Genomic DNA, 26,735 nt, shown 5'->3' with positions numbered 1-26,735 from the left:
CTATAATGCAGAAGAGGGCAGCACTAGAATAGATGATCAAGCTGATGCCTTCGAGGACGATTGGGGAAAAATCTTTATCTAGATTACCTAGACATGTACTACCACTTTTTTTACTAGTTAAAATAGTTACTTTCAGTTTTCCTTATGATCCTCAGTCAATTAATTTTAGTAAAAATGTCCAGTTTTCTTGCAACACATCTGTGTTAAATGGTAGTGAGAATTTACGAGTAGACTTGAATGCAGCATTCACCCCTGACACTGTCGCGGGAGATTCAGTAGCACCCAGGCGATGTTTTTGTAGTTTGGATTACAGATATACTGAAAGTAGTATTTTGCGGTTAAACTACCCAAAACGTTGTTACCGGTGTAACTGGTGCAGTCCCGCCTGACAATGGTAAGTAAATGTTTTCTTAGTTCGGAATTGATGATCAGCGGTTGAGGCATTCGTGTACCTAGCCAGCAACGAGTTCTTTTTCAAGCTAGTTTATAATGAAACGCCACCCGACTGTCTGCTGTTTACCAACTAAAACCCAGGAGATATCTTTCACAAACATAATGGTGACAATGACTGAGGGCTTTCTATTTTATGGGGTTAAATCTAAAGTCAACGTTAAGTTAAAAAGAAAGTTGACGCCACATTCGTCATGTCGCCATCCATATTGAGAGAGGCAAATTCGCCACAAGGGGAAACATTACATCAAGCTAAATCGTTATAGTTTATTTATAGTACTAGTAATGGTGATGATTAATAGAAAACCTAAAATGACTGCAAATCATTTTAAGACGGAACAGACGAGACAAAACAACTTATCTTAATTTACCTCTAAAATGTACCAATCCACTAAATTAAAATCAAGTATGCTTATTTTTCAGATGTACGTATTTTGGTGATTATTTAAACTAGATTAATTACACAGAAAGCAATTTGTTGGTGATTTATTGGTTTCTAATGTTTTGCGATCATCATTTGGATCTGTTGCAGTCAAAAAAGAAAGGACTCAGTTTGGAAGAGAAGAGAACTCGGATGATGGAGATTTTCTTAGAATCTGTAAGTTTTTCAGTCACTGGTGAATAAATGACTCTTTTTCATGGCATGAAAAATTCTACTGTGCCAGTTCAACTTCCAGCAGTTACACACTGAAGTAGAACGAGACCCTCTTCACTCTTTTGTTCGTAAATGCTGTAAAACATTCTGACAAAAATGCTTAAAGCCCTGAAATATTATATTGCCTTTCAGTCAATCTGTCTCCATAGAGACAGATTATTGTTAAAAATGATGATGATGGAGAGGTTGTCATATGCAGAGACAGGTCTCCTGATGGGGTGAGTATTCAGATGATGTTATGTAGTGAGAGTAGGAAGCCAGTGGAAGAGTCTAGAGAGAAGATAAATGAAAGATCTTCTCAGTTTGTTGTATAAAATGTGACTGAAAGCCTGACTGTAGCATTCAGTCAACTTTGACTGACAAATGGTGATTTATTAAAGCCATCCTTGTATGTCATCAACCACCGTAAGAGCTAAACAAGAAAAATAAAAATTACAATTGTTTTCATCGTTCATGAAGCATAGCTCATTACATTTATACAATTCCTTTTATTAATCACTAATTAAGTAATCAAAATTAAAATATTTCAATAAACTTCAATCGCCGTTGCCATGTTCCCTTATTGACTGAAGCTAAATTTAAGTTGATTTTTATGTGTTTTTCTGCCTTGCTGTTGACCTTTTCCTTCACTGCAGTTAACCTTTTCCCATATCACTGTTGCATACCTTATACAGAACTTTGCCAAAATAAAAGCATCAAACTTTAATGGCAGTTACAAGAAACAAAGTAATTACATTCAGTTGACCTTTACACTTATTGAACATATTTTCCCTTTTAAATTTTGTCCGGTATATACTATGAACAAAATTATAATTTATATTGGTACTTTTTGTTGTTCTTATGCTGCTCTTGTTCTCCCTAAAACCAGGAAGATAGAGCACATCACACCAGCTTCTCTGAGCTCCCTGTAGCTCATAAAATGGACCTTAAAATACTGTTGTAAGTTTATAAATCACTGAACGACTTAGCACCACAATACATTAAAGCTCTGCTGCTGTTGTATCAACCTTCCAGGCCGTTCAGGTCTTCGGGTTCTGTTCTGCTTCTCATCCAGAACTGGAGTCAAACATGGAGAAGCAGCGTTCAGCTTCTATGCACCACAAATTTGGAACAAACTTCCAGAAAACTGCAAAACAACTGAAGCAGAGTACCTTTAAAAGTAGACTTAAAGACCCACCTAATTAGATTTGCTTTTAAAACACATTCAATGGAGAATTAATCAATAATCTGATGTGTAACGATGGCACTTGACTTTGTATGAAAGGTGCTATACAAATAAAATTTCATTGATTTATATTTTAGAAAAAAAACATAAATTATGTAAATCTGAACTTGGTAATCACATTTATTTTTTTTTTATATTCAATTGCTTGTTTGAAAAGCAGCACTGCTATTGGAAATGAGGAACTAATGCTAATGTAAACATGTTAAAGTTTTACCTTTGAAACTTTGCCTGCAAGCCCATTCCGAGCAGAGAAATTGTTAGTTTTTGTTTTATAACACGCAGAGGTGCCAGCGGTCTGATTGGTGCAAGCTCCCTGTTCAATGAATAAACTATTAAAAACTATAAACCCATCTTTATTTCAGAAGTAATTTTGCCCTGCCAGTGAAATGCTCACCACTGAAAAGATGGTTGCAATCTGACTTATTAAAAAATAAATAAACAAATAAAAAAATCATTTTAATAAAAACAAAAACACACAATGCTGAGCCTGGTGGGGGGCAGGGAAGCCCTGCATTTTTTTTTTAGCTCAGCTCATTTTAGGGAATCCAAAGATTTTCCCTCAGCAGAGAATCATCTTGCCTCTTCATTTTATTTCCTCACAGGTTTATTTTTGTTCAACATTACTAATCTATGGTGAATTAAATATGTTTGAATTGGCCTTTACCACTTCAAAATTTAGATTTTAGAAAAAAACTATAATTACATAAAAAATTAAGACCTTAGTTAAATTTGTTTTTGACTCCGTCTTGTAATTTTCATGTACATGTGCCTCTAAAAATGTATTCAGCTCCTTGGATGTTTTATTCTTTTATTGTTTACAAATCACTCATGATCAAGAACATTTTTGATAAAAACATTTACAAAAAAAATCCCTCAAGTGAAAACTGATTTCTACAAAAATAAGGACAAGCAGAAATAATTTACATATAGGAGATTTACACATGAACCATATTCATTCCTTTTCTTGATGGATTTACCTGAATTCTGGGGGATGTTTATTGCATTAGATGTTTTTTCACTAGTCTTTTCTAGGAGTTTTCTTTAGCCTTCATGCTATAATGACATACTGATGAACCAGTGAGTGGTTCTTAAACTACAATCACTTCACTCACTTCAATAATCTCCATTCTACTCATTTTGAGATGACTTATCACCAATTGGCTGGATTTCAAATTATGTGAATATGTAAAATATTGGGCTGCACAGTTGGCACCATTGGTAGCATTGCTGCTTTGCAGCAAGAAGGTTCTGGGTTTGATTCCTGGCCCGGGGTCTTTCTGCATGGAGTTTGCATCTTCTCCCTGTGTGTGTGTGGGTTCTCTCCAGCTTCCTCTCACTGTCCAAAGACATGACTGTCAGGTTAATTGGTTTCTCTAAATTGTGTGTGTGTGTGTGTGTGTGTGTGTGTGTGTGTGTGTGTGTGTGTGTGTGTGTGTGTGTGTGTGTGTGTGCGTCCGTGTGCGTGGTTGTGTGTCCTGTCTGTATCTGTGTTGCACTGCAACAGACTGGCGACCTGTCCAGGGTGACCCCACCTCTAGCCCGAAACGTTCACTGGAGATAGGCACCAGCACAGCTCCTGACCCTGATGGGGACAAGGGTGTTAGACACTGGATGGATGTTAATATTTTTTACCTGTCGTTATTTTATGGGAATCAGTTTTCACTTTGATGTTACAGGTTTTTTTTTTATTTTTCTTAGTCAAAAAAGCCAAATTTTAATGATTGTTTTGCAAAAGCAATAAAAAGGGTAGCATATCCGAGGGAGTGAATACTTTTTGTAGACACTGTAAATTCTATTTTAACAAACTGGAATATCTCAAATATTTTTAGAATTATCTGTATTCTATTTTAATGTAAAACGCTTAAATGAAGTGAGTGATAGTTTAGTCTAACACATTTCCAATCTTTTTTTTAGAGCCGCAGTTAAATTTCCTTAAAGCATTTTAATTACATGGTTACAGGAAACATACCCAGCACAACCTGGGGATTAATATCACACAAAAAAATTATTGTCCATATTCCTGTAATAGCATCCATAAAACCTAAATATAAACTGATCCACATGTAGACAGAAGTTAATTGGTCTCCGTCCTCCTGCATAACAAGTAAGAAGTTCTTAAACATGTTTTTTTTTGCTCTTTTAGAAGGACGTGTTTCAGCTTAAAGACATTGAGAAGATTGCCCCTAAGTCAAAGGGCATTGGTGAGTAAATATAAACAGTTTTCAAAAGAAAGTCACTTTCACTTTAAAAAAAAAAAGACAGAAAACAGAAAAAAATCTAAATCAAAAATATTTAATAACGAGGTGACTACAGGACGACATGAATCCTGTTGAATTAATACTATGAAGGTGTGTACAGATTCAGGAGATGTGAGTTGTAACATTTAAAGCTTGATAGTAATGTAATATATACAAATAGTGAGAATACATAGAAGGGATTTAATGTTCTCTTCACACAGACATTGTTCTTGCCGAGACTTGCAGGGAATGTAATTAAGTCAAGCAGGTTGTTTTTCTTTCCAGAACTCTGAAGTGTTTACCTGAAGGCAGGTCAGAGTTAAATACCACTCCTTAAATATGTTGATACCCTCATTTCAAATAATATGTTCAGTGTCTTTGTTTTAGACAGTATAGTAACAACTATACCTACTGTTAACATGTTTGACGGTTCTGCTATCTATAAAGTGTTGAGATTGAGAGAACGCAGGTGAGCATCACTCAGTTTAAAATTGCTCACTGGTTTTATGCAAATTAGTTTCTTTCAGCTAAAGATATTTTGAAAAATCAAAAATGTATTTCTACTTCAGTCACAAGTAGATACTTTTAAAATCTGTGTTAGCAGGATGCTTATTCTAGAAAATAAAATAAAAAAGTCAAAGTAAAAAGTTCCCTTAAATTAAAGATGCATAACTGGTAACTAATTGAATACATGAAAGAAAGTTGTCATAACTAAAGCAAAAGAATTAAGTGAGATCCATGTAAATAAGTCCATAAGATGAACTGCAGCCCAAATACACTTTCTAAAGAACACTGTTTAGTGTTCTCTAAACAGTGTATTTTTAGAGTAGACTTTTTAGAGTGCACTCTCTAAAGTGGAATTGCAATTTTCTGTAGAATCAATTTGTTTGTGCAACTGTGCCCTGGTGCAACTGCCAGGCCTATGGGGATAAGAGGTGGATGAGAATCCTAACTCTTGGAGCTGATGGTTGATCCTAAAATGAGGAACTTTATTTTAACTCTAAATATTCTAAATGATTTATTATGTGCTAGAGGTTTAATAGTTGCAAACACAGTGCATAAACACAAAATCTTACAAAGTATTTTTAGTCTAATTTGTAGTTCTTATATTTTAATACACTTGAAATAAGACAAAACAAACTTACAGGTAACTTTTCAGCAAGATATTGGAGCTTGATTTGAGTAAATATTTCCTTAAAGTTGGGAAAGAAGTGCTAGTTCCATTTGCATATTATTTCACTTACAACAAGACAGTTTTGCCTAAAATACTCAGTAAGATTTTGTGATTTTAATAATCAGATTAATCACCCTCCCACAGTAGTGGTTTTTGCAGGAATGATGCTGTGAGAAAGCACACACGCACACACACACACACACACACACACACACACACACACACACACACACACAAATATATATATTACAGCAGAAGAAAGCAAGTAATGTAATCCCCTTGTATTTAACAGCAACTAAGGAAAACTTACTCCACTACTCATGCACACAATGCATACAAGTAGTAGTAAACTTGTTCAGGACACAACTGACATATATGACATATTTAATTTTCTAGTTCTTGGGTGCCCCACCTTACTGATGCTGCCCTGGGATACTGCCTAGGTAGCATATATCAAAAACTGCCACTGTATGCATGTTTCCAAAAAATGATTTAACGTCTCAAACCATTTTATTCTCAGTATTCCATATGTTGATATTCAGGAAAGCTATAAGGAAGTCAGAAATGGAACTTGTGCGATGAGGTGGCAGTCTCTTATTCTCATCTAGCCGAGCAACCGGTGTAAATCATGCACGTGAAATTTTGAGCTTGTACATGTAGAAGTGAACTCGAGGGTTAGAGACAAAACACAAGAAAGTCGAAAAAATGTCAGCTTTTGTTGCTGTTTGCTGTCACGGAAAATGTTACTCCTAGTGTGTCGAGTACATAACGTGCTGCTTTGAAGTAGGTAACCCTCTGCCACAGAAGCTTTTAGGTCAAAATAGTAGTTTGATTAATGATTAATCGCATGCGTTAACGATGGTAGCCCCAATTGCAATACAACATTCATAAATAATTAAAATGTCTTTGTTTTGTTACCATCAAAACTGCTCAGCTTCATGCACATTGTGATGCCATGACAACCAGGGTTTCATTGCTTCTGCTGTCTGAGCTGTTTTTGGTCTGCACAGCAGAACTTGGTCTGCCTGCAGCAGTAGGAAAGAGTTGGTGAAAGCATGTTGCTCTAAAGGTTAGCATGTTTCCTCATATTGCTTTTGGACATTATACACACAATTAAAACATCAAACTTGGATTTTTAAATACTTTGTTTCTGTAAAAAAATATTTCATAGGAATTTTTCATATGAAGTGGACCAGATATTTGTTTAGAAAAAATGAATGTTGTTTCTGTGATTAAGAGGACATGGTTGTGACGCCCGCTCTGAGGTGGAATGTTGTTTTTGAATGTGGGGGTTGGACGCCCAGCTAATTTTTTTGCACAAGGACTGATATTAGAATTCATATTCAAATTCAAAAATACTTTATTAATCCCAAAGGGAAATTAAATGTTGTAACTCATTAATTCAGATTCTTCACAGAGTTATTGCATATGGTGATGGCTGTTGGCAGGAAAGACCTCCTGTAGTGGTTTGTATTACAGCAATTCTGAAGAAGCCTCTGACTGACGATGCCCTGTTTTCTCAAGACAGTAGCGTGAAGAGGTTGTCCATAATTTGTTTTAATTTTTATGAAGATTCCTTCTTTGCATCTCCTCTCCAGAGGTTCCACAGTCGTCCCCAGAGCAGAACCAGCCATTTTTATCAGGTTGTTGAGCCTTTTTAGGTCCTCAACAGCCTGATAAAAATGGTCCTTGGTTGTTGAGAGCCTCATCTCTTCATCGATCAGATGATCTCTTCATCGATCAGCATCAGCTGATCGATGAAGAGATCATGCTCTCAACAACAGACTTATAGAAGATCTGCAGCATCTGGCTGCAAACCTTGAAGGATCTTAGCTTCCTCAAGAAGTCCAGTCTGCTCTGTCCCTTCTTATAGACGCTTCACTGTTGTGTCTCCAGTCCAGTCTGATGTCCAGATGAACACAGAGATATTTATATTCCTTAACCACCTCCAGTTCTTTTCCCATGATGGAAACAGGATTTGATCTAACCCTGTTCCTCCTGAAATCAACAATCATCTCCTTTGTTTTGTTCACAATTAAGATGAGATGATTGTTCCCACACCATGACACAAAGCGGTCCACCAGCTCTCTGGACTCAGCCTCTTGTCTATCTCTGATAAACCTGACAACTGCAGAGTCATCTGTGTATTTCTGTGGACGACAGAAGTCCGACTTGTGCTGGAAGTCTGAAGTGTACAGAGAGCAAAGGAATGGTGAGAGTACAGTGCCCTGCGGTGCTCCTGTGTTGCTGACCACCTGTTTAGACACAAAGTCCTTCAGTCTAACAAACTGTGGTCTGTTTGTGAGGTAGTCATAGATCCAGGTGATTGTTGAGGCCTCCACTTGTGTCTTCTGGAGTTTCTCACAGAGCAGATCAGGCTGAATTGTGTTAAATGCACAAAAGAAATCAAAAACATGATCCTCGCAGTGCTGCTTGCTTTGTCCAGTGGTGCATCTATGTTAGTTTGAGAATTTATGTTTTCAGTTTCCTGAGCAACCATGAGCTTGTTTAGTGTTCAAGCTTCCCTCTGTGTTTCTGCTGCTGCTTTACCTCCTCTCAGCAGCTTTTGTTTTCAGTGTGAAAGGAACCAGCAAAGCATGAGAGTATCACATTTCACCACTAACAACATTCAAGATGTAAGTTCTGTTTATGCAGCAAACTCTTGAGGCACAGTGTTTAATCATCTGCTTGGCTGTAGCTGTGGGTTCCCGAACTGATCCAGTAAAGCTCTGGGGAAGTAAAACCTGATGGTGATGATCCTCAGGAAAACACTATATCATCCATGATGCCAAATACGGCTGAGCTTGTAGTTCTCTTATAAATCTCCAAGTAGCTTTCGGTCCTGAGAGAAGCATGTCTGGACTGTTGTCCTCTTACCTTTGTGCTTTCAGCTCCCATGACGGTGAAGGAAGTGCTACAGAGCCTGGTGGATGACAACATGGTGGACTGCGAACGAATCGGCACCTCCAACTACTACTGGGCTTTTCCCAGTAAGACCTTACATGCTCGCAAGCACAAACTGGAGGAGCTGCAGAAACAGGTGACAGTTTTTGTGTTGCTGCTGACAGTTTGTGTGCATCAACAGGTGCGGTATTCTGTCAAAACCTTAATCACGTTTTCTGACAGTCTTTTAGAAATTATTTTAAACTGAGGAATTGTGTGATGGAACATTTTAAAACACTTAACACCTTGATTTGTCTTGGTCCTGCTAACTACCACGCACCTAACAGATAAATTCATCTATACTTCTTTATTTTTAGTAAAATCTGTAACTGATGATGGGAGGAGACGAGATTCCGTTTCCCAGCAGGCCTTTTTTGTCTGCTCCTCTGCTCAGAATGATACTGTCAACTGTAGATTACAGTAAAGAGGTTGGGATGCAGAAAATAGCTTAGAAAAACTGCTAAAAAGATACAAGAAGAGGTAGTAAATATCTGTATTTTGTTGTTGTACTTTAACAACAAATGCCAGAACTAATTCTAATTCTAATTTCTAATTTATTTTAAAGGCAGGTAAATTAGAGTTTAAAATAAATTGTAACTCATTTCTCTCAATTTAGCTGAGAAAACGTCTTGATTTTCTGCTCATCTGTAGAGCATTTATAGTGGCATAAAAGTCTCTCTACTGCTCTTTGAAGCTCTCGTGGTCTGTGATGACCCACTTCCCTCTTTGGTTGCCTGGTTGACAGATGGTGTAATGTTAACTTGGCAACTCTGCAGAGAATGACAGCTGCCATTTTTTTTCAGAGGCAAATTCACATTGTGGCACAATGTGAATTTCCTACAGGTATGTGCTTGCATTGCTGTCATACAGTCATATCACTGCACTGATGGTTTCAGATTGTATCAATGGCGCAAACTACTGATGATATTGGTGGAGTCAAATAGTGAAAAATATTTTCTACAAATTTTATTAGTATAAAATAATCTGATCATTAAAATAATCACTAGCTGCATCCCAAACACAGCTTGGTTCTTAGATTACTTTAGTTGTGCCTTTACATCCCATTTGAGAAGAACCCATTTGTTTACAAAATATAATAATGATTATTTGTACTGAAACGGTTAATTGTGATGAATCAGTTATTGAAATAATTGCCAACTAATTTAGTAAACAATTAATTAAATGTAGAATACAGACTCAAAAAGGCCATTTACTTAAAGAACAACACAGCTAGAGCAGCAATGAAACCAAAGAAGGGCAAAAAAATGTATAAGTCCAGCAGTAAGGGCTGAGCTTTTCATATGTGTAATTTTTAGATATTTTTTTGCATTGGCTACAAATGATCAAGTGTCACTGAAGGAATGCTGTTCTTGCAATTTAGGCAAGAAATCAATCAATCAATCAATCAATCAATCAATCAATCAATCAATCAATCAATCAATCACTTTATTTTGGTAAATTGTCCAAATTAAACACAGGAAACAAAACAAAAAAAAACAATAAAGAAACCCATAATTTACCAAAAAAGGAATAGGCTGAAGCCAAGCTTATTCTTGCCTACTCTATTTTATACCCAACAACCTACCAAGATATCTTCACAATACATATATAAATCTACATAACAGCGTAAGATTTTATCATTTTACATTTTAGAGCTCTTTTAAAGCTCACCAAGAAAGGACAAAACTTAAAATCATCATTCAATTCATTCCACAGTTTCACACCAATAACTGAAACACATCTAGACTTTATCTGGCTTTCCTCTTTTGCATATTCAAATATAAACAAACCTCACCTATTATATTTATTCTCTCTCAATTTGAATAATTTCTGAATATCAGAAGGAAGGCTTTTGTTCAATGCTTTATACATTGTTTTTCTTATTCCAAAAATGAATTGAATTTCTTGTTTATTTGCATATTTTCATGTATTTCTGATACCATATAAAAAAGGCTTAAGTGGTTTAATGAAAAATCTGCAGAATGGGCTTTTTTTTCTCTTTTATCCAATCACTAAAATAATCATTAGCTGCAGCCCTAATTGTGATTAAAGATATTCTTCACCTTTTCCATAACAGAATTCCAGTTAATATTTGAGTTCAAACCCCTTTCATATGGAACTTGTAAAACCCACTGACTTTAAAAATGGACAAAGGATGAATGGACAGGCATGCATTAATTTATAGGCAGATGGTTGGATTATAATATGGACGAGTGATGGGTAGTCTGGCTGATGGATGGATAACTAGAAAACTTTGCATCTTTTATTTAAGTTACAATTTTAAAGCTCTGATTGGACCAATTTACCTTTGGAAATGTAGATATTGATCATAATTAATAAAGGACACAGAATAAATTATGAAACTGCAGAAGATTTAAAATAAATTCTAGATTTATTTAGACCTTGAAAATATTGAAATCAAACTCCTTAAATTTCCAGACTCTTTGAGACTTTATAGGAAGCTTGATGTTGTTTTCTTGTTTTTGTTTCTTTTACAGGTTTCTAATGCAAAGCAGCGAAAAGTTTCTCTAGAGAAAACGGTGGAAAAGGCTAAAGTGGGACGAGAAGGAACGGTAAGAGCAAATGTTACCAAAGAACCTTCACACAGTCATCAGGTTTAGTGCATAAGAATATGTCTAACAGGTGTGTGTGTGTGTGTGTGTGTGTGTGTGTGTGGGTTGTGGGGGGTGGGGGGGTGCGCGCGTGTGTGTGTGTGTGTGTATAGAAAGAAAGAAGCTCTCTGATGAAGCAGCTGCAGTTTCTGAGGGAAGAGCGAACAAAGCTGCAAGCTGAGCTGGAGAAGTACCGCGAGTGTGACCCCGACATCATCAAAGAGATGAGTGAGTCTAGTTACCCACATTACCTCACAATTTGTACAAATGAACATTTGAACAAATTGTGCTCACTCAATTTGTTCAAATGTTCATTGATTTGAACATGTTAAAGGGCTGATATTTTGGAGCATCTTGACTTGTGTCCTGTCTCGGTTCCCACTCAGAGAAAGCTAGAAGAATATTTTGAACCCTCAGACACATCTGATGTTTATTGCTAGTTTAACTGTCAATTGTCTTCTAAGAGTCTGTAGAGTGAGCAGCAAATTCACACAACGTCACCCTAAAGCATTCATACACACCCTTCTGTTTATTGAGAATATCTGTTTGTATAGCAGAAACAAGGGCTCCTAAGGTGTAGGTATAGTCATCTGTTCACCCAATGAGCAAAAAGTCCTTATTGGCATAATAAAGCTTTTATTCTATGAAGTACCAAAGTCAGACTGCAGCCTGCGGTTCCAGAGCCACAAAGCAGTTATGTTTTTTTCAGATAAATCCAAACGATATCTCAATGCAGACATGATGATAGTTCATGGTGTCAATACTCTTCTTTACCATGCTCAAAACTATAAGTTTTAATGACATTCCTTATGAATGACATTCACAAGGAAGTACCATAAGACTTTGTCGGCAGCAGACAACAAAGACAATGCTCAAAAATAGTTCGATTGTTTCACTGGGCCGTTCTAACATTTTATTATGTGTTGAACTAAACCCTTTCATTCTTGCTCTGACTTGACTCATGCTCACTGCCCAGCTGCAAGGTGAACCTTCAGTCGTTCGCAGACTCTAAGGATTTCTTTCAGTGTTGGCCTGTATTTGGTTCCATCCATTTCCCCAGAAGCTATCAATAGCTTTCCTTTCTGAAGATGTTCTTACAGCTTTATGCTACACCACCATTTTCCTTCAGGGTGATGTTGGACTTCCTTCTGACACACAGCATTTTCCAAGTAGGTCCAAAAGTTAAAATTGGGTCTTGTCTCATTTGCCGTGTCCCTTTACTCTGTACACACTGAGCGCAAATATTAGGCTAGTTTTAGTTTTGAGCATATCATAATTTTTATGCATGTTTTCCAACTCTAAGCTGTATAAACTTGAATGCTTACTGAATATAAACATATCAGCTCATGTGGGGCCTAAGGAGATCAACACTCTAAATTATGTTGTGCATAATTATTAGGCAGCTTCTTCTCCTCAGGCAAAATGGGCTAGAGAAAAGATTTAAGTGACTCTGAAAAATCCAAAATTGTAAAAAGTCTTTCAGATGGATGCAGCACTCTTGAAATTGCTAAGATATTGGGGATGTTGGGGCTTGATCACAGAATCATCAGACGTTTTGCTGCAAATGGTCAACAGGGTTGCAAGAAACATGTTGAGAAAAAAACTACATAAATTAACTGCCAAAGATTTGAGAAGGACCGTTTGAGAAGGACCAGTGACGATAAAAGTACCAGTAATATGTTTTTACATCCATTTTTATCTGATTAGGATGGTTATTTCTTTTCAACATTTGTGGAAAATGCTGATATTTTCCACAAATATCAACATTCCTTTAAAGAAAGACATGCACCTATTTTCATTTTGGAAAGTTATATGCTTTTCCGTATTTTAAAACCTAAAAATAAAAACAAAAAATGGTAATTCTCTAAATAAAATGAATTTTCCCTTTTAGACACTTATCAAAAATGTATAAATCGTCTTAAAAAAAAAAGTAATCTTGACGGTATTAAGAGAGGAAAAATTATTCTAAAACTTTAAAAACCTTTTCACTCGTTATATCCTCTCAGAAAATGCTGTGCGCAATGACTGAGATCACACAGAGATGACAGCGTCACAATAATCAGCATTTATTCAAGACAGAATGCACACTGTCACCAGAAAAGCACATCACAAAGCATCAGAAACCTCAGAGCACAAACAACACATGAATTCACCTGAGAAAAGGAAAAAGACAAAAGATGGAAACGACAAACAGACAGCAAAGACGTCTTTGGAGAATTGCAAGCGCAAATCTGATTTGTTACTCTGTGTGGAAAGTTTTATCTCCTTTTCTTTAATTTATTCAAATAAGGCGTATCTTTGCTCATCCAACCAGGATCTGTCTCTGACCCTCTCTAAAGCTATTTGCTCCCATTGTCTAGGAGAGCTTCTCTGAACACCTGCTGGTTTATGGCTTTCACAGATCAGTGTGAAAAGCTAGAACTTCCTACTGATTGTTTCCCAGACAGACAAAGAGCAGATCAGAGATCTTGACAAACAATCTGCTTTAACTACAGGTAAAATAAAGGTCAAAAAAGTTAATTTTAAAACTATAATTAGGCTATTTCAATCAAGTCATGTTGTATTTTAAAACTAGCTTATTTTAAATATATTTTCTTAACAATGGCTCCAGAGAAGTTTCATTTAGCTGGGATTGGTGTGAAAAGTGGCTCTTCATATTGTAGAGGTTGCTGACCATGGCCTGAGTGACTGTTGGAAGTTGTGCTCAGGGTTTCCCCCAGAAAACTTGCTAAGCCCGGTGGTCGGGGTGCCAAGGCGGTCCACTGGTGGTCCACCGTGTTTTTGTATTAAGATGTTAAATAGACAGGAAATGTAAAAATATTACTGGGTAGTTACATGTAACAGGACATCACCAGTGAAATGATATCTAAACCCACAACTAGTCTTAAAAACATCAAATCAAAAAATACATTTAAAATGAATATAAATTATTTGCATTTCTGTTTACACACAAAACATTCTCAAAGACTTCTTTATGTTCATGACAGATGTTATGTCATGTTTATGACAGTGTCATGTCAGTCTTATGCACACCCCTTCAATTGAATGTTACCAAATTGTTTAACATTTAAATGTAAGATTTTAAGGAGCTGGCTAATTTACTTTGTAAAAGTTCAAAGAACAATATTCATTGTTAGATTGTTTTGTTACTATAGCAACAATCTGACGCTGTGGGTTTAATCTTTGAGTTTGAGCTCTGTTCACAAATACAATTTAGTAAATTGTAATTATAACTGATTGCTTTATAAGTTTTCCAATTAAACTACTTCCCTTCTCCCAGATTGAATCCAACACAGAAGCTGGTAGCAGTGCTGATGTTTTTAGCAGCAAGAGGGGCCCCTAAGTCAAATACTGCTCAAGGTCTCATACAACTTTGGACCGGCCCTGAATGATGAGTTAAATCTGCTGCACTGCGCAACAAACGGGAGATTTAATTTAATGCTGCTAATGTGGCTTTAGTAACTCTTCTATTTCGTGTTTGTTGAGTTTTTAATAAGCGCCATAGAAACTGTTTTGGTTGTTCGAGTTTATGGGCCAAGTTTTCAGATCTCCACACGGCAGCACACATTAATTCTGGCTGACTAAGTGGACAAAGCATTTGATACGGTTTGGTGCACTGTTTAACCGGAAAAATAATACAAAAAAAATATATAAAACCAGCGTGATGCTTGACTACGAGGCAAGCATGAAAACGCCTCACTGGGCTGAACCTTCATGATGAGGTTAGCGCTGGTTTGTTAACCACTAACGTTCCGGCCAACCGGGACCACATACATAAATTTTTTCAGTACAGACAGAGCCAGGTGCTGGGGAGCGTGTTGAGATGTAAACCCTACACACATAATTCTTTGTCCACAAAGATAAATCATTCTCACCACTCGCTCAACACACAACTCTGAAAGTGTGACTACAAGTTATTCCTGCGGTTCACATAGAGCTGCACAACCAGAGCTAACGTGGTGGATTTTAAACTCTTACCTTGATGTAGAGTTTGCCAAAGAAAGATAATTCCTCACTGGGGGTTGATGTAAATATTCATACAGGTCAGGTCAGGATTGTGTCCAGTTTGAGTGAAAGGAGGCGTGTGCGATCTGTGCTGAGGTAAACTTCAGACATCAAACAGCAGCGCACGAGGCAACGCCTAGAGGCGACAGCTGTGTGATGGTCCATGCTCCCCGCTTTAAATGCATCAATTATAAACCTATCTATTAGGAATAAATCTGCTCCACCAGTGAAACGCTCAGAGCAACAAAGACTCTTGTAATCCGACATTTAAAAAAAACTGCGATTTTGTTTCTTAATGACATGTGACAACACCTGTCACATGTTGTGTGACATGTGGTATAATAAAACTATCTGCTCTGTTCACGTTCACCTCCTAATGTTGCACCAACCCTGCAATATGTTTTACACTGTGTCATTGTGTTTTCCATGCCTCCATTTTCAACTCGTGTGCATTCACACACACTGATATTCAGGCACTTAAAATACAGTGCATAACAAAAGTGAGTACACCCCTGGCATTTCAGCAGTTATTTAAGTACATCTTTTCTTGGGACAACACTGACAAAATGACACTTTGACTCAATGAAAACTAGTCTGTGTGCAGCTTATATCACAGTGTAAATTTGTTCTTCCCTCAAAATAACTCTATATACACCCATTAATGTCTAAACTACCAGCAACAAAAGTGAGTGCACCTCTAAGAGATTATACCCCTAAATGTCCAAATTGAGCAGTGCTTGTCGTTTTCCCTCCAAAATGTCATGTGACTAGTTAGTGTTCTAAGTGTTCTAAGGTGTGCATAGGGAGCAGCTGTGTTATATTTTGTAGAACAGCTCTCACATTCTCTAATACTGGTCACTGAAAGTTCCAACATGGTACCTCATGGCAAAGAACTCTGAGGATCTTAAAAGACAAATTGTTGTGGTACATGAAGATGGCCAAGAGGATTGCTAACACCCTGGAACTGAGCTGCAGCACAGTGGCCAAGATCATTCAGCATTTTAAAAGAGCAGGGTCCACTCAGAACAGACTTCATCTTGGTCGTCCAAAGAAGCTCAGTGCAGCGTCACATCCACATGCTGTCTTTGAAAGATAGGTGCAGGAGTTCTGTCAGCATTGCTGCAGAGATTGAAGAGGTCAGAGGTCAGCCTGTCAGTGTTCAGACCATACACCGCACATGAGTGTTGTAGTACTCGAGATCGGTCTTGGTCTCGAGACCATTATTTGATGGTCTCTGTCTCGTCTCGGACTCGACCGCATTTGGTCTCGGTCTTGTCTCTGTCTCGGGCGCTGAGGACTCGGTATTTTATTTCAAGACCAGTCGAGACCGCAACTGTGAAAATATTACTGAACATGCAGCATGCTATCCAGTTTATTTGTTAACATCTGTGTTTTCAGTGGATGCAAAACGCACCGATTAAAATCCAAGCAATTACGTGACTTGCCAATTACGTGTTTATGTTACTCCTCTCCGCTATGACGCTGGGTTTACACCTGTGCTGCAGCGAAGGAGACCTGCTGCTGCTGTGCGGAGCTGCACAGGTGTGTTAGAATCATGGCAGCAAAACGCAAAAAACTTTTCACAGTTTTCCCCCCAAACTAACAGACTGTTTAGTAAAGCTGTTCGATGCAGGTAAAGTTAGCTAAAAGATGACTAGCTAGCTAATATCAATACATCACCTTAAACTTAACAAGTAGCTTATAGGCTAAGTTGTTGTCTATGTTCAGCTACATAGATTCATTTTGCCCCCCAAAAAGTCGATCCCCCCCCTCAAAAACACATCGTTCAACCACACAGCTATTTGTGGGGGTGGGGGCAGAAAATGTTTGGAAACCACTGGGGGGGCGCAGGACAAAAAGTTTGGGAACCACTGGCATACATGTATCTACTTCTTGCTTGTTGCTCCTTGGTCAGTGTTCATAGTTGAGCGTCAGGGCATTGCCTCAATTGCTATGTTTAATGGTGCAGACAGTGGTGGTTTCTGACATGAGCAAACACTCAGGGCGTTATCTTTTTAGGGATGGCACAAGACCACCGCGGATCGTAGCACAGAGATGGAAGCAAAGCAGAACAAAGAGTTTGTTAAATTTAACATGGGTTAAATTTATTAAGTATTTAATATCTATGTGTTTTTATGGGAATATGGATCTTTCAGATCAATTTGAGAAGTAATTTTGATCATATTTCACATTTTATCATATCATGTAGAGCACGGTGCTGGTCTTGGTCTTGTCTCGGTCTCGACTTCCCTCGGTCTTGGTCTTGACTTGGTCTCGGACCCTGAAAGTCTTGGTCTTGTCTCGGTCTCGAGACACTCTGGTGTTGGTCTTATCTTGGTCTTGGGTTAGGTAGTCTTGACCACAACACTGCCGCACACTACATCAACTTGGTCTGCATGGCTGTCACTCCAGAAGGAAGCCTCTTCTGAAGTCTGTACACAGGAAAGCCTGCAAACAGTTTGCTTAAGTGTCAACAAAGGATATGGATTGGTGGGCTTTGGTGGCGCAGGGGTTAAGCACAGTCCACATATGGAGGCCTCAGTCCTCAACGTGGCCGTCGCAGGTTCGATTCCCAGCCTGGTGACCCTTGCCGCATGTCTTCCCCTTCTCTCACTACCCACTTTCCTGTTAACTAACTATCAAATAAAGGCCACTAGAGCCGATAAAACCTTAAAAAAAACAACAACAAAAAACAAAGGATATGGATGACAGGAACCATGCCATGTGGTCTGATGAGACCAAGATTAATTTGTTTGATTCAGATGGTCTCCAGCATGTGTAGCAGCAATCAGTTGAGGAGTACAAAGATAAGTGTGTGATGCCTACAGCCAAGCATGGTGGTGGGAATGTCATGGTCTGGGGCTGCATGAGTGCAGCAGGTGTTGGGGAGTTACATTTCATGAACTCCAATATGTTGACATGTTCGGTTACCCGACTCTGGTGCAGGATAATTACAAACACAACACAATAAAAGGTAAGTCTGAAGTTTATTTCGAGCAGCAGCTGGGGCAGACAGGTGAACAAACGGCAACGGGCAGGAAGTGGGGACCAGTCGGGGATTCGCTCTGGTGGGAAAAGGTGAGTTACTGATATGTCGTCTGAACGGGAGATCAATGTGCAACGGAGAAGAGGATGATCTTACTGTTGGTGGAGATGAGGTGGTCCCGGGGGCTGGGGAGAAGGAATATCCACTGAGGCTTAGATGCGATTCTCCAGATGCTGTCCTCCAAGCTTAGGGGAGGAGGCGAGAGACCGTTGGAGGGTGGACAGGCAGGCGAGCGGGTGATTCGGGAGCGATCCAGCAGCGAAGGTAGGCAGATGTGAAGGAGCCAGGCAGGAGACGGGAAGCCGCTATCAGCATGCAGCTGATGGGGACGCCACCGGGAGGAAACAGGATCAGCAAAGGTTCGACTCTGAGATGGAAAAAAAAAACAGGTACACAGTTACAAACATGACTGGAACTCACTAATATCTGTTACCAGGAAGCTCAGGTACCACTAGATACGTAGAACCATCTGGCATGTGCCACCAGTTTCCAGTTCCTATTTCACTGCTCCTCCTGATAAGATGATGAGCTGCAGCTGGCTACGCCTGTCTGACACACCCTGCAGGAGAGAAGGTAGGAGACGCACGCACTCACAGCACTCAGCTCAGTGGATATGACATATGTACTGTAAAATACTGAAGCAGAGCAGAGGTCCCTCTGGAAACTGGGTCGCTGGGCAGTGTTCCAGCATGATAATGACCCCATACACACCTTTAAGACGACCACTGCTTTATTGAAGAGGCTCAGGGTGAAGGTGATGGACTGACCAAGCATGTCTCCAGACCTAAATCTAATAGAACAACTTTGGGACATCCTCAAGAGGAAGGTGGAGGAGCGCCAAGTCTTGAATAGCCACCAGATGTCATCATGGAGGAGTGGAAAAGCATTCCAGTGGCAACCTGTGAAGCTCTGGTGAACTCCAAGCCCAGGAGAGTTGAGGCAGATTTGGTAAATAATGGTGGCCACACAAATTATTGACACTTAAGGAACTTTCACTAAGGGGTGTATTCACGTTTGTTGCGGTGGTTTAGACATTAATGGTTGTATATAGTTATTTTGAGGGAAGAATAAATTTACACTGTTATATAAGTGGCACACAGACTACTTTTCATTGTGTCAAAGCGTGATTTTGTCAGTGTTATCCCATGAAAAAAAGTATTTAGTATTTATTGATTTAATGATTGGAGTAAAAATGTAATTTTTTACATTTGACCTACTGATCACCATTTCATTAATTTTAATACTGAAATAAAAATATTTTATTCAGTGAAATATCTTTATAGAAGTTTCCAGTAAAAATTATTACAGTAAATATGATTGAAACCAGAAGGATTTAGTTTACCTAATAATAACTTAAAATAACTTGGTTCTTCATAACCCCTTTAGTTTAGTACTAAGCTTATTTCATTAGCGTTGACAACAAAACATTTTCACAGCTCTCTGAAAGTCCCACCAAAGCACGACAGGGAGCCTTAGCTGAGACCTTAATCTCAGCTCTTCCTTTGTTGCTGCACCAATTTAAAAATAAAATCAGGTTTTCAATTGTATTTGACTTCCATCCCTCCACCCCTGACTTTCTTTTCTTAAAAAGAAATTAGAAATTAGAAATATTTTCAAAACCTGACTTTTATTTAAATCATTCTTTCTGTGAGTTGCTTTGATTTCAAAATCCAAATAATCAGAAGTTCTAAAACATGGTTGTCAAACAAGATGGCCCACCATCTTTCGGGTTTCCACTCTGAACTATGGAAACCCAAAAAATGCATTGGTGGAAAACTTGAATAAAAAATTCATGTACTCGATAAAGTTGATTGCCAAGCCCTACGGTGTTGCAGAATTCCTATAGTAAATTGTACTGTATTCAACATAAACAGTTTAAGATATGTGTTTTGTGTTCGCTCATCTGTTTTCACATGCCTTATGGCATCAGATCTCCCTCTCCTTCTCCCTAAACATACATACACGCACGCACACACACGCAGATCTTTCATGTATTGTGCTAAGCCATTTATAAACTAACAGTATTTTAAAGTCTATTGTTTGAGCTACAGGGAGACAGTGAAGGACTTTAGAACTAATGTTATGTGCTCTATCTTCCTGGTTTTAGTGAGAACATCAGCAGCAGCGTTCTGGATCAGCTACGGCTGGAGGACTGATTTGTTAGGCAGACCTGTGAAGACGCTGTTAGTAATCAATGTGACTAAAAATTAACGCATGGATGAGTTTCTCTAGATCTCGCTGAGACATAAGTTCTCTAATCCTGGAAAGGTTATTCAGGTGATAGAAGGCCGACTTTGTAACTGTCTTTATGTAGCTCTGAATGCTCAGGTCAGAGTCCATCACTACTCCCAGGTTTTGGGCCTGATCACTAGGTTTTAGTTGTAATAACTGAAGCTGTGTGTTGACTCTAGATCGCTCCTTTTTAGGTCCAAAAATAATAACTTCAGTTTTGTTTCTGTTCAGCTGGAGAAAGCTTTGGCACATCCACACATTTATCTGTTCTAAGCATCTATTGGAGTCACCTGGTGACATTGTGATGTAGAGCTGTGTATCATCCGCGTAGTTATGGCAGCTGATCTTATTTCCTGTTATAACATGAGCCAGTGGGAGCATATAAATATTGAAGAGAAGGGATCCTAGAATTGAACTTTGGGGTACCCCACGTGTGACCTTTGACCTCTTTGATGAGAAGTTTCCGATTGAAACAAATCCATGTTCTTTATGCAAGATTCAATCCAGTTGAGTACTGGTCCGGAGAGTCCGACCCAACTCTCCAGTAGATTCAGTATAATGTTGTGGTCGTCGGTGTCGAAAGCTGCACTGAGCTCCAACGGAACCAGCACTGTGGTTCTCTGTGGTCTGTATTTATATGGATATCATTGAACACTTTGACTAGGCCGTCTCCGTGCTGTGGTGAGCACGAAAACCAGACTGGAAGGAGTCAAAGCAGTTGGTTATTGTTAAGAAGTTAGTTAATTGTCTAAACAGCTTTTTCAATAACTTTGCTGATGAATGGAAGGTCAGAGGTTGGCCTTTAATTCTGCAGTAGTGATTTGTCCAGATTGTTCTTTTTTATCAGTGGTTTGATAACTGCTGTTTTCAAAACCTGGGGGAAAACACCTGATGAGAGCAAGGAGTTGCTAATGATTTGGATCAGATCATTAGCAACGACAGGCAGGACTTTCTTAAAGAAATGTGTGGGTAGGACATCCAGACAGCATGAACTGGAGCTTTACTGACTTATAATTTCTTCTAAGGTTTTATAATTAAGTAGTTGAAATTGGGAAATTTTTTCTGTATTTGTTTTGTTTGAGCACAGCATTGGTACTGGTTTTAGAGTGGATGCACAGATTAATCCAGTGATTTTTCTTTATTTTCTCTGAAAAGAAGCTGGAAAACTTGTTGCAGGCGGCATTAGATTGGAGTTCAGGTGGTAACGTCATAAGAGGGTTTGTGAGCCTGTCAACAGTAGCAAATAAAGCTTGAGCGTTGTTAATGTTTTTGTTTATGACATCTGCAAAGAAAACCTCCCTTGCATGTTTTAGTGTTGAGTGATAGTTACGTAGTCTTTCTTTATAGATTTCATAATAAGCGTGAAGTTGAGTTTTACACCATTTTTGTTCGGCCCTATGGCAAATTTGTCTTGCAGATTGAACCATTTGTGCATTTCTCCATGTATATTTCATCCTACCAGACACAACCTTCACTTTAATTGGGGCAATGTAATAAGTGATATCTGAAACTTTAGACTTTAAATCATCTACCAACTCATCTACATAAGGGCTAGCAAGAAGAATAGATTTGATAAGATGTTTCTGCTGCGTTTTCTGGGAAAGAACATTTTGCGACAGTAACTGTTTGTGCAAGTGGGTTAACAGATAAAGAACTTTCAAAGATAACAAGAACTGATCCAACAGGCGATATCAGTTACAGAAACATTGGAAATATCCAGTATGTGTCCATGAGTGTGTGTTGCTTGTTTGACATGTTGTGTTAGACCAAAACGCTCTAATATATTAAAGAGCTTTTTTGCCCTTCTGTCTTCAGGTTGTCAACATGAATGTTGAAATCACCGACAATTATTAAACAATCATAATCAATACATATGAGAGATAGAAGCTCATTCACGTCAGTAAAGACATTTTCCACATATGTTGGAGTTTTGTATAAAGTTAGTGTAAAAGTTCATTTGTGGCCTTTTACCTCAATTCCAAGATGCTCAAAAGAGGTGAAATGACCCAAAGAAATTTTACTACAATTGATGGTATTCTTAAATATCGAAGCCATGCCTCCTCCTGTTTTGTTTTTTATTCTCACTTAAAAAATTGTAGATAGGAGGCGCTGATTCCATTAGTACGATTGGTTCATTATTGTTATTCAACTGTTTGTCAGAAACATAACATCAATATTATGCTCAGTGATGAAATCATTAATTAATAGAGCTTTAGTACAGATCTAGTATTTATAGATCAAGTATTTAAAGGGGATAGTTTAAGTGAGTTGGAGAACAAAAGTTCTTCAGTCTCAGGTTCTTTTAGGCAGGGGATCAGTCTGAGGTTTGAACTAACTATTTTATATTTTTGTTTTTTGTAACTTTTCTTGTAGTGATACGGACAGGTAATGTCCTGTTTTGCAGTGCCGGGGGGCCAGACACATTCTGGAGGAAGACGGGTGTAAAGATAATATCTGGACCTCAGAAGCGTAGAGAGATGGATCCTCTTTGAAGTCAGAGGCAGGTGGCTTAGATGAAGTGAGGTCTGCGACGTGAGCGCTAAGGAGATTCCATTCTCTCCACTACGGTCAGAAAAGCGACTCATTCCTTACGCTCCATCGAGCTGCCGGCTGAATATTGAAATCCGAAAGAAAAAAGCCGGCATCTTTTAGTTCACGGCTTGTTTGTATCTTCCATCACTTCCGTGTTGCAGCGAGTTTCAAACGTTGCGCCTTCATTTTTCTTCTCTCTTCGCCTCGCTCTTCTGACCACGCCCTCGGCCAATCAGTGAACAGCAGCGAAGCTTGCGTCACCTACCAAACCCGGGCTGGCCCTGCTGACCCTGCTCTGAAGCAGGACCCAAAAAAGCAGCGCCAGCCCCGTTGAAAAGGCCGGTGGGAACACAAGGAAAGCGAGCCGAGCCGGGCGGGCAGGCGATAAAGGGGCATAAGACACCTTGAACGAAATGGCCATGACTCTCTCCAGACCTAAATTCTATAGAAAACCTCTGGGATCTGCTGCATCGCCATGTAGAGGCACTCAGCAGACCAAAAGACCTCTATGCAGCTGTCCTCCGTTCAATTTCCAACCCCAAATTTGCTGCATGTTTTACTCTTCGCTCTCTATCATCCTTCTTGTCCATCTACTGTTGAATATAAAGGCCACTACAGCGTTAAAGAAAAATAGGTGGATGCCATGTCTCAGGAGACAATAAGTCAGCTTGTGAACACGAATAGAAGTCGTCAAGGTGTAATTGATGCTCAAGGCCACATGATGCATTAGTGAGACAATGACTTTTTTGTTTTTTGTTGTGATATATCCACCACTGTTGTTGGTGTTTGTTTTAAGACATTGAGTTGAGGAACCTACCACTGCACGCTTCTCCTTAAATGCCCTACTTGTTGTTTCATAGGCTGCAATGCAAATGCTGATGACAAAATGTGTCTTGCAGGAAAGTCGAATGTTGTAGCAAAAGAAGCTGTCTCCAGGTGGACAGGTAAGTTCTTGATATGTTTATTTTTGTATAACTAGATATTATCTGTAATGACTGGTGACATAAAGATACACAAATCTCCAAATTTGCTGAAGTAAACATGGTTCAAACCACTTCACTGAGTGAATGTGAAACATTACTTGTGGTTTAGCTATGATTATAAAAAAAGACTGAGCCCTAGTTAACTGACATTCAAATAAATAGGTCACAACAACAAACTTGTACATATTCTCTGTTGAAATGTACAGAACGTATTTTATTTCAATGCTTTACGTAATGTCTATCCTGCTATTAGATGCCATTAGCTGAAGAAATCTCAATTCTTTGCAGTTTGTAACTTTAACCAAATTTGTAGACCCTCCCACACAAGCCTGTGACTCATTTAATCACTTCTGTCTTGTGTAGAGGTAAAAGTGTTAGTGGGGTTTAGCATTAATTGGGGGAATTTCTGCAAAACAGACTTTTTGCGCTTGCAAACTTTGTAGAGGTATTTTGTTTTGCTGATGCAAATATGTGGTCCTTTGTTTTCAGTTGACAGAAGTTCAATTTGACCTTTTCCCCACTCTGACTAGCTTCACTGTCCATACTCAAATTTTATTTTTGATTCTCTAAACTAAGACCATTTTGAGCTTTAATTAGCTGATGATAAACTCTTCACAGATGCTCCCTTTAAAAAAAAACTTCATTATCCACTGACATCCTTCATTGGCTATTTCTGCTAATACTCAAATTTTAAAGCTGATGTGCATTTCTCATATCTATGTCTACACAAACTGTAAATAAACTGCAAAAAATTTAAATGGTGCAAATGCTTTTTCAATTTTGTTGTGTGAATGCATTGGTGTCAGTTGCCATAATTAAGTCCTTTATGTAATGGCTATTCAGATAATCTCATCTTCCAAGACGTTTAAAGTCAGTAAAACATGAATATCCATATTCCTTAGCCTTACTATCCAAGATTTCCAAATCTTGATAGTAAAAGGAAGCTTGGAGCTTTAGTACATCAGAGCTTACTGTACAGTCGTTCCCACAAAAACTTAAAAAGCTAAATAGTGTTTCTCCTTTGTTGCCTCTCTGACATTGTTAAGCAACAGTGGAAAACAGAAACAGAGTACCTCATTTTCAATATGTTTGTTGCCATAATTAACCAATCTTTTCTAGGTGCTGCAGGTAAGTTAATAGCTAAAAGTAGTTCTCCATTCTCTTCAGCCAAAACATCAACGATGACACAAATGGTTTTGTGTCTATGGACTTTACAGGAGTTTCCAGGAGTGAAACATCTTTCTCCTGTTTCCTAAGTGACTTTGCTTTAAAATGGGGTAGCACTGCTTGGGTAAACTACTTTTATATACTTATTGTCGGATTTATGTTTTATTAATATTGGATTATTTCTTCTTTCAGACAATGTTTTTGCAATCAAGTCTTGGACAAAAAAGAAGTTTTCTTTTGATGACAGCTGCATCAACAAGGCCTTTGGCATCCCTGAGGACTTTGACTACATGGACTGATTGGGATCTTCCACAGAGGGAAAAATGTTTATTAGAGATTTTGTTTGAACCCAGTTTTCCTGGTGACCTAATTCCAAGTTTTTGTTGTGTTCTCTGGAGCAAAGATTATGCAGCAGGATTCAGTTAGTTTTACATCTTGAAGAGAGATGTTGGTGATTTCGCCAACTCATATGAATTCATCAGTAGAGACCTGGTGCACCTGGAAAAGACAGTCAAGCATTAATGATTGAGATGTGGGGGGCATCCTGTGATTAATAAGTAAGCAGACTGACGTGGTGTGCACCTGTTTGGATGAAAACTGAGACCTCCAAGCTGATGATGGAAAAAAATCAACACTCACTACATCTGGATCTTCAATCGGAGCATCTACATGTCTTCTACAGATGGCTTGGGATCAAGTACTACTGTACTTTTCCTCTTAGATTTTCCATTTTTGTCATCTTTGACCAGCCTTGATTTAATGCAGTTGGACGAATACCAGAGTAAAACGTTGAAGAAAAGTTTAAGTAATAGTTTTGTAAATATTTGCTACTTCAGGTGCATTAAAGTTATTTCATTACAAAAAAAATGAGCATGAGTTTTACTTGCACCAGCTGAGGTTATCACTGTTTAAATGTTAGATAGTTAGTTTTTTTTACACCAGGTTTTCCATTTTATGTCTATGCAAAATCTGTCATTAAAGCATTTCTTCCACCGAAGCTGCACAATTCTTTTCTCTATGTAGAAAAAAGGGAACTCTGTTGTCTTAAGGCATCTAAAATGACTGCTGCCCTGTTTCCTCTCTTTGCCTTCTGTTTAAACAAATGCAAAACGGGTATTTGGTTGTACTGTGTTTACTCATCTGACCTAGTTTATGCGTCTTGGTTGGCTGATTTAAATTTGAAATGTTCCATGTGCGGGTGGCACCGTACTACTTTTGTTACAGCAGTCTCTGGTTTTTGAGCAAAGTCTGCCTTTTTTTAAATTACTATTCCCACTGTCTTCTTGAGTTTCCTCTCTGTTAGAAAAACCTCCACGTTAGATTATTACTATTTTCTTTTAATTGCCTTATGGGAGTGACTGTGTTTATTCTGTGATGGGCAGACAGTCCAAACCGGGTGTGACCCACCTGATATCAGCTGGGCTCCAGCCCCTCCTTGAGCTTAAACGGGTTCTGTGTACTTTGCTTTTGTAGT

At 38.4% G+C, this 26,735-nt stretch overlaps 1 protein-coding gene across 2 annotated transcripts; it reads left to right on the top strand.

Moving 5' to 3' along the window:
• The first annotated feature begins 11 nt into the window (after nt 1–11).
• On the top strand, nt 12–26,258 carry mnd1 (meiotic nuclear divisions 1 homolog (S. cerevisiae)). 2 transcript variants are annotated; one of them, XM_008405747.3, is made up of 8 exons: nt 12–394; nt 983–1,048; nt 4,474–4,531; nt 8,633–8,781; nt 11,183–11,257; nt 11,410–11,524; nt 24,011–24,055; nt 25,454–26,258. In XM_008405747.3, exons 1-8 carry the CDS (start codon nt 392–394, stop codon nt 25,558–25,560), a joined length of 618 nt encoding a protein of 205 aa, XP_008403969.1. In that variant the 5' UTR covers nt 12–391; the 3' UTR covers nt 25,561–26,258. The 2 variants fall into 2 exon arrangements, with proteins under 2 accessions (XP_008403969.1, XP_017160430.1); XM_017304941.2 differs by lacking the exon at nt 983–1,048.
• Nucleotides 26,259–26,735: the final 477 nt, after the last annotated feature.

Source organism: Poecilia reticulata, chromosome 1 (assembly GCF_904066995.2).
Source record: "Poecilia reticulata chromosome 1, P_reticulata-male-v2, whole genome shotgun sequence".
In the NCBI taxonomy this organism is placed as follows: Eukaryota; Metazoa; Chordata; class Actinopteri; order Cyprinodontiformes; family Poeciliidae; genus Poecilia; species Poecilia reticulata.
This window is presented reverse-complemented; position numbering and strand designations above follow the sequence as displayed.

Bases quoted from the DNA above. Each gene is read 5' to 3' on its own strand.
- mnd1 (XM_008405747.3), top strand. The intron at 1,049-4,473 runs GTAAGTTTTTCA...TTGCTCTTTTAG, and splicing joins TGGAGATTTTCTTAGAATCT to AAGGACGTGTTTCAGCTTAA. The intron at 11,258-11,409 runs GTAAGAGCAAAT...GTGTGTGTATAG, and splicing joins AAGTGGGACGAGAAGGAACG to AAAGAAAGAAGCTCTCTGAT.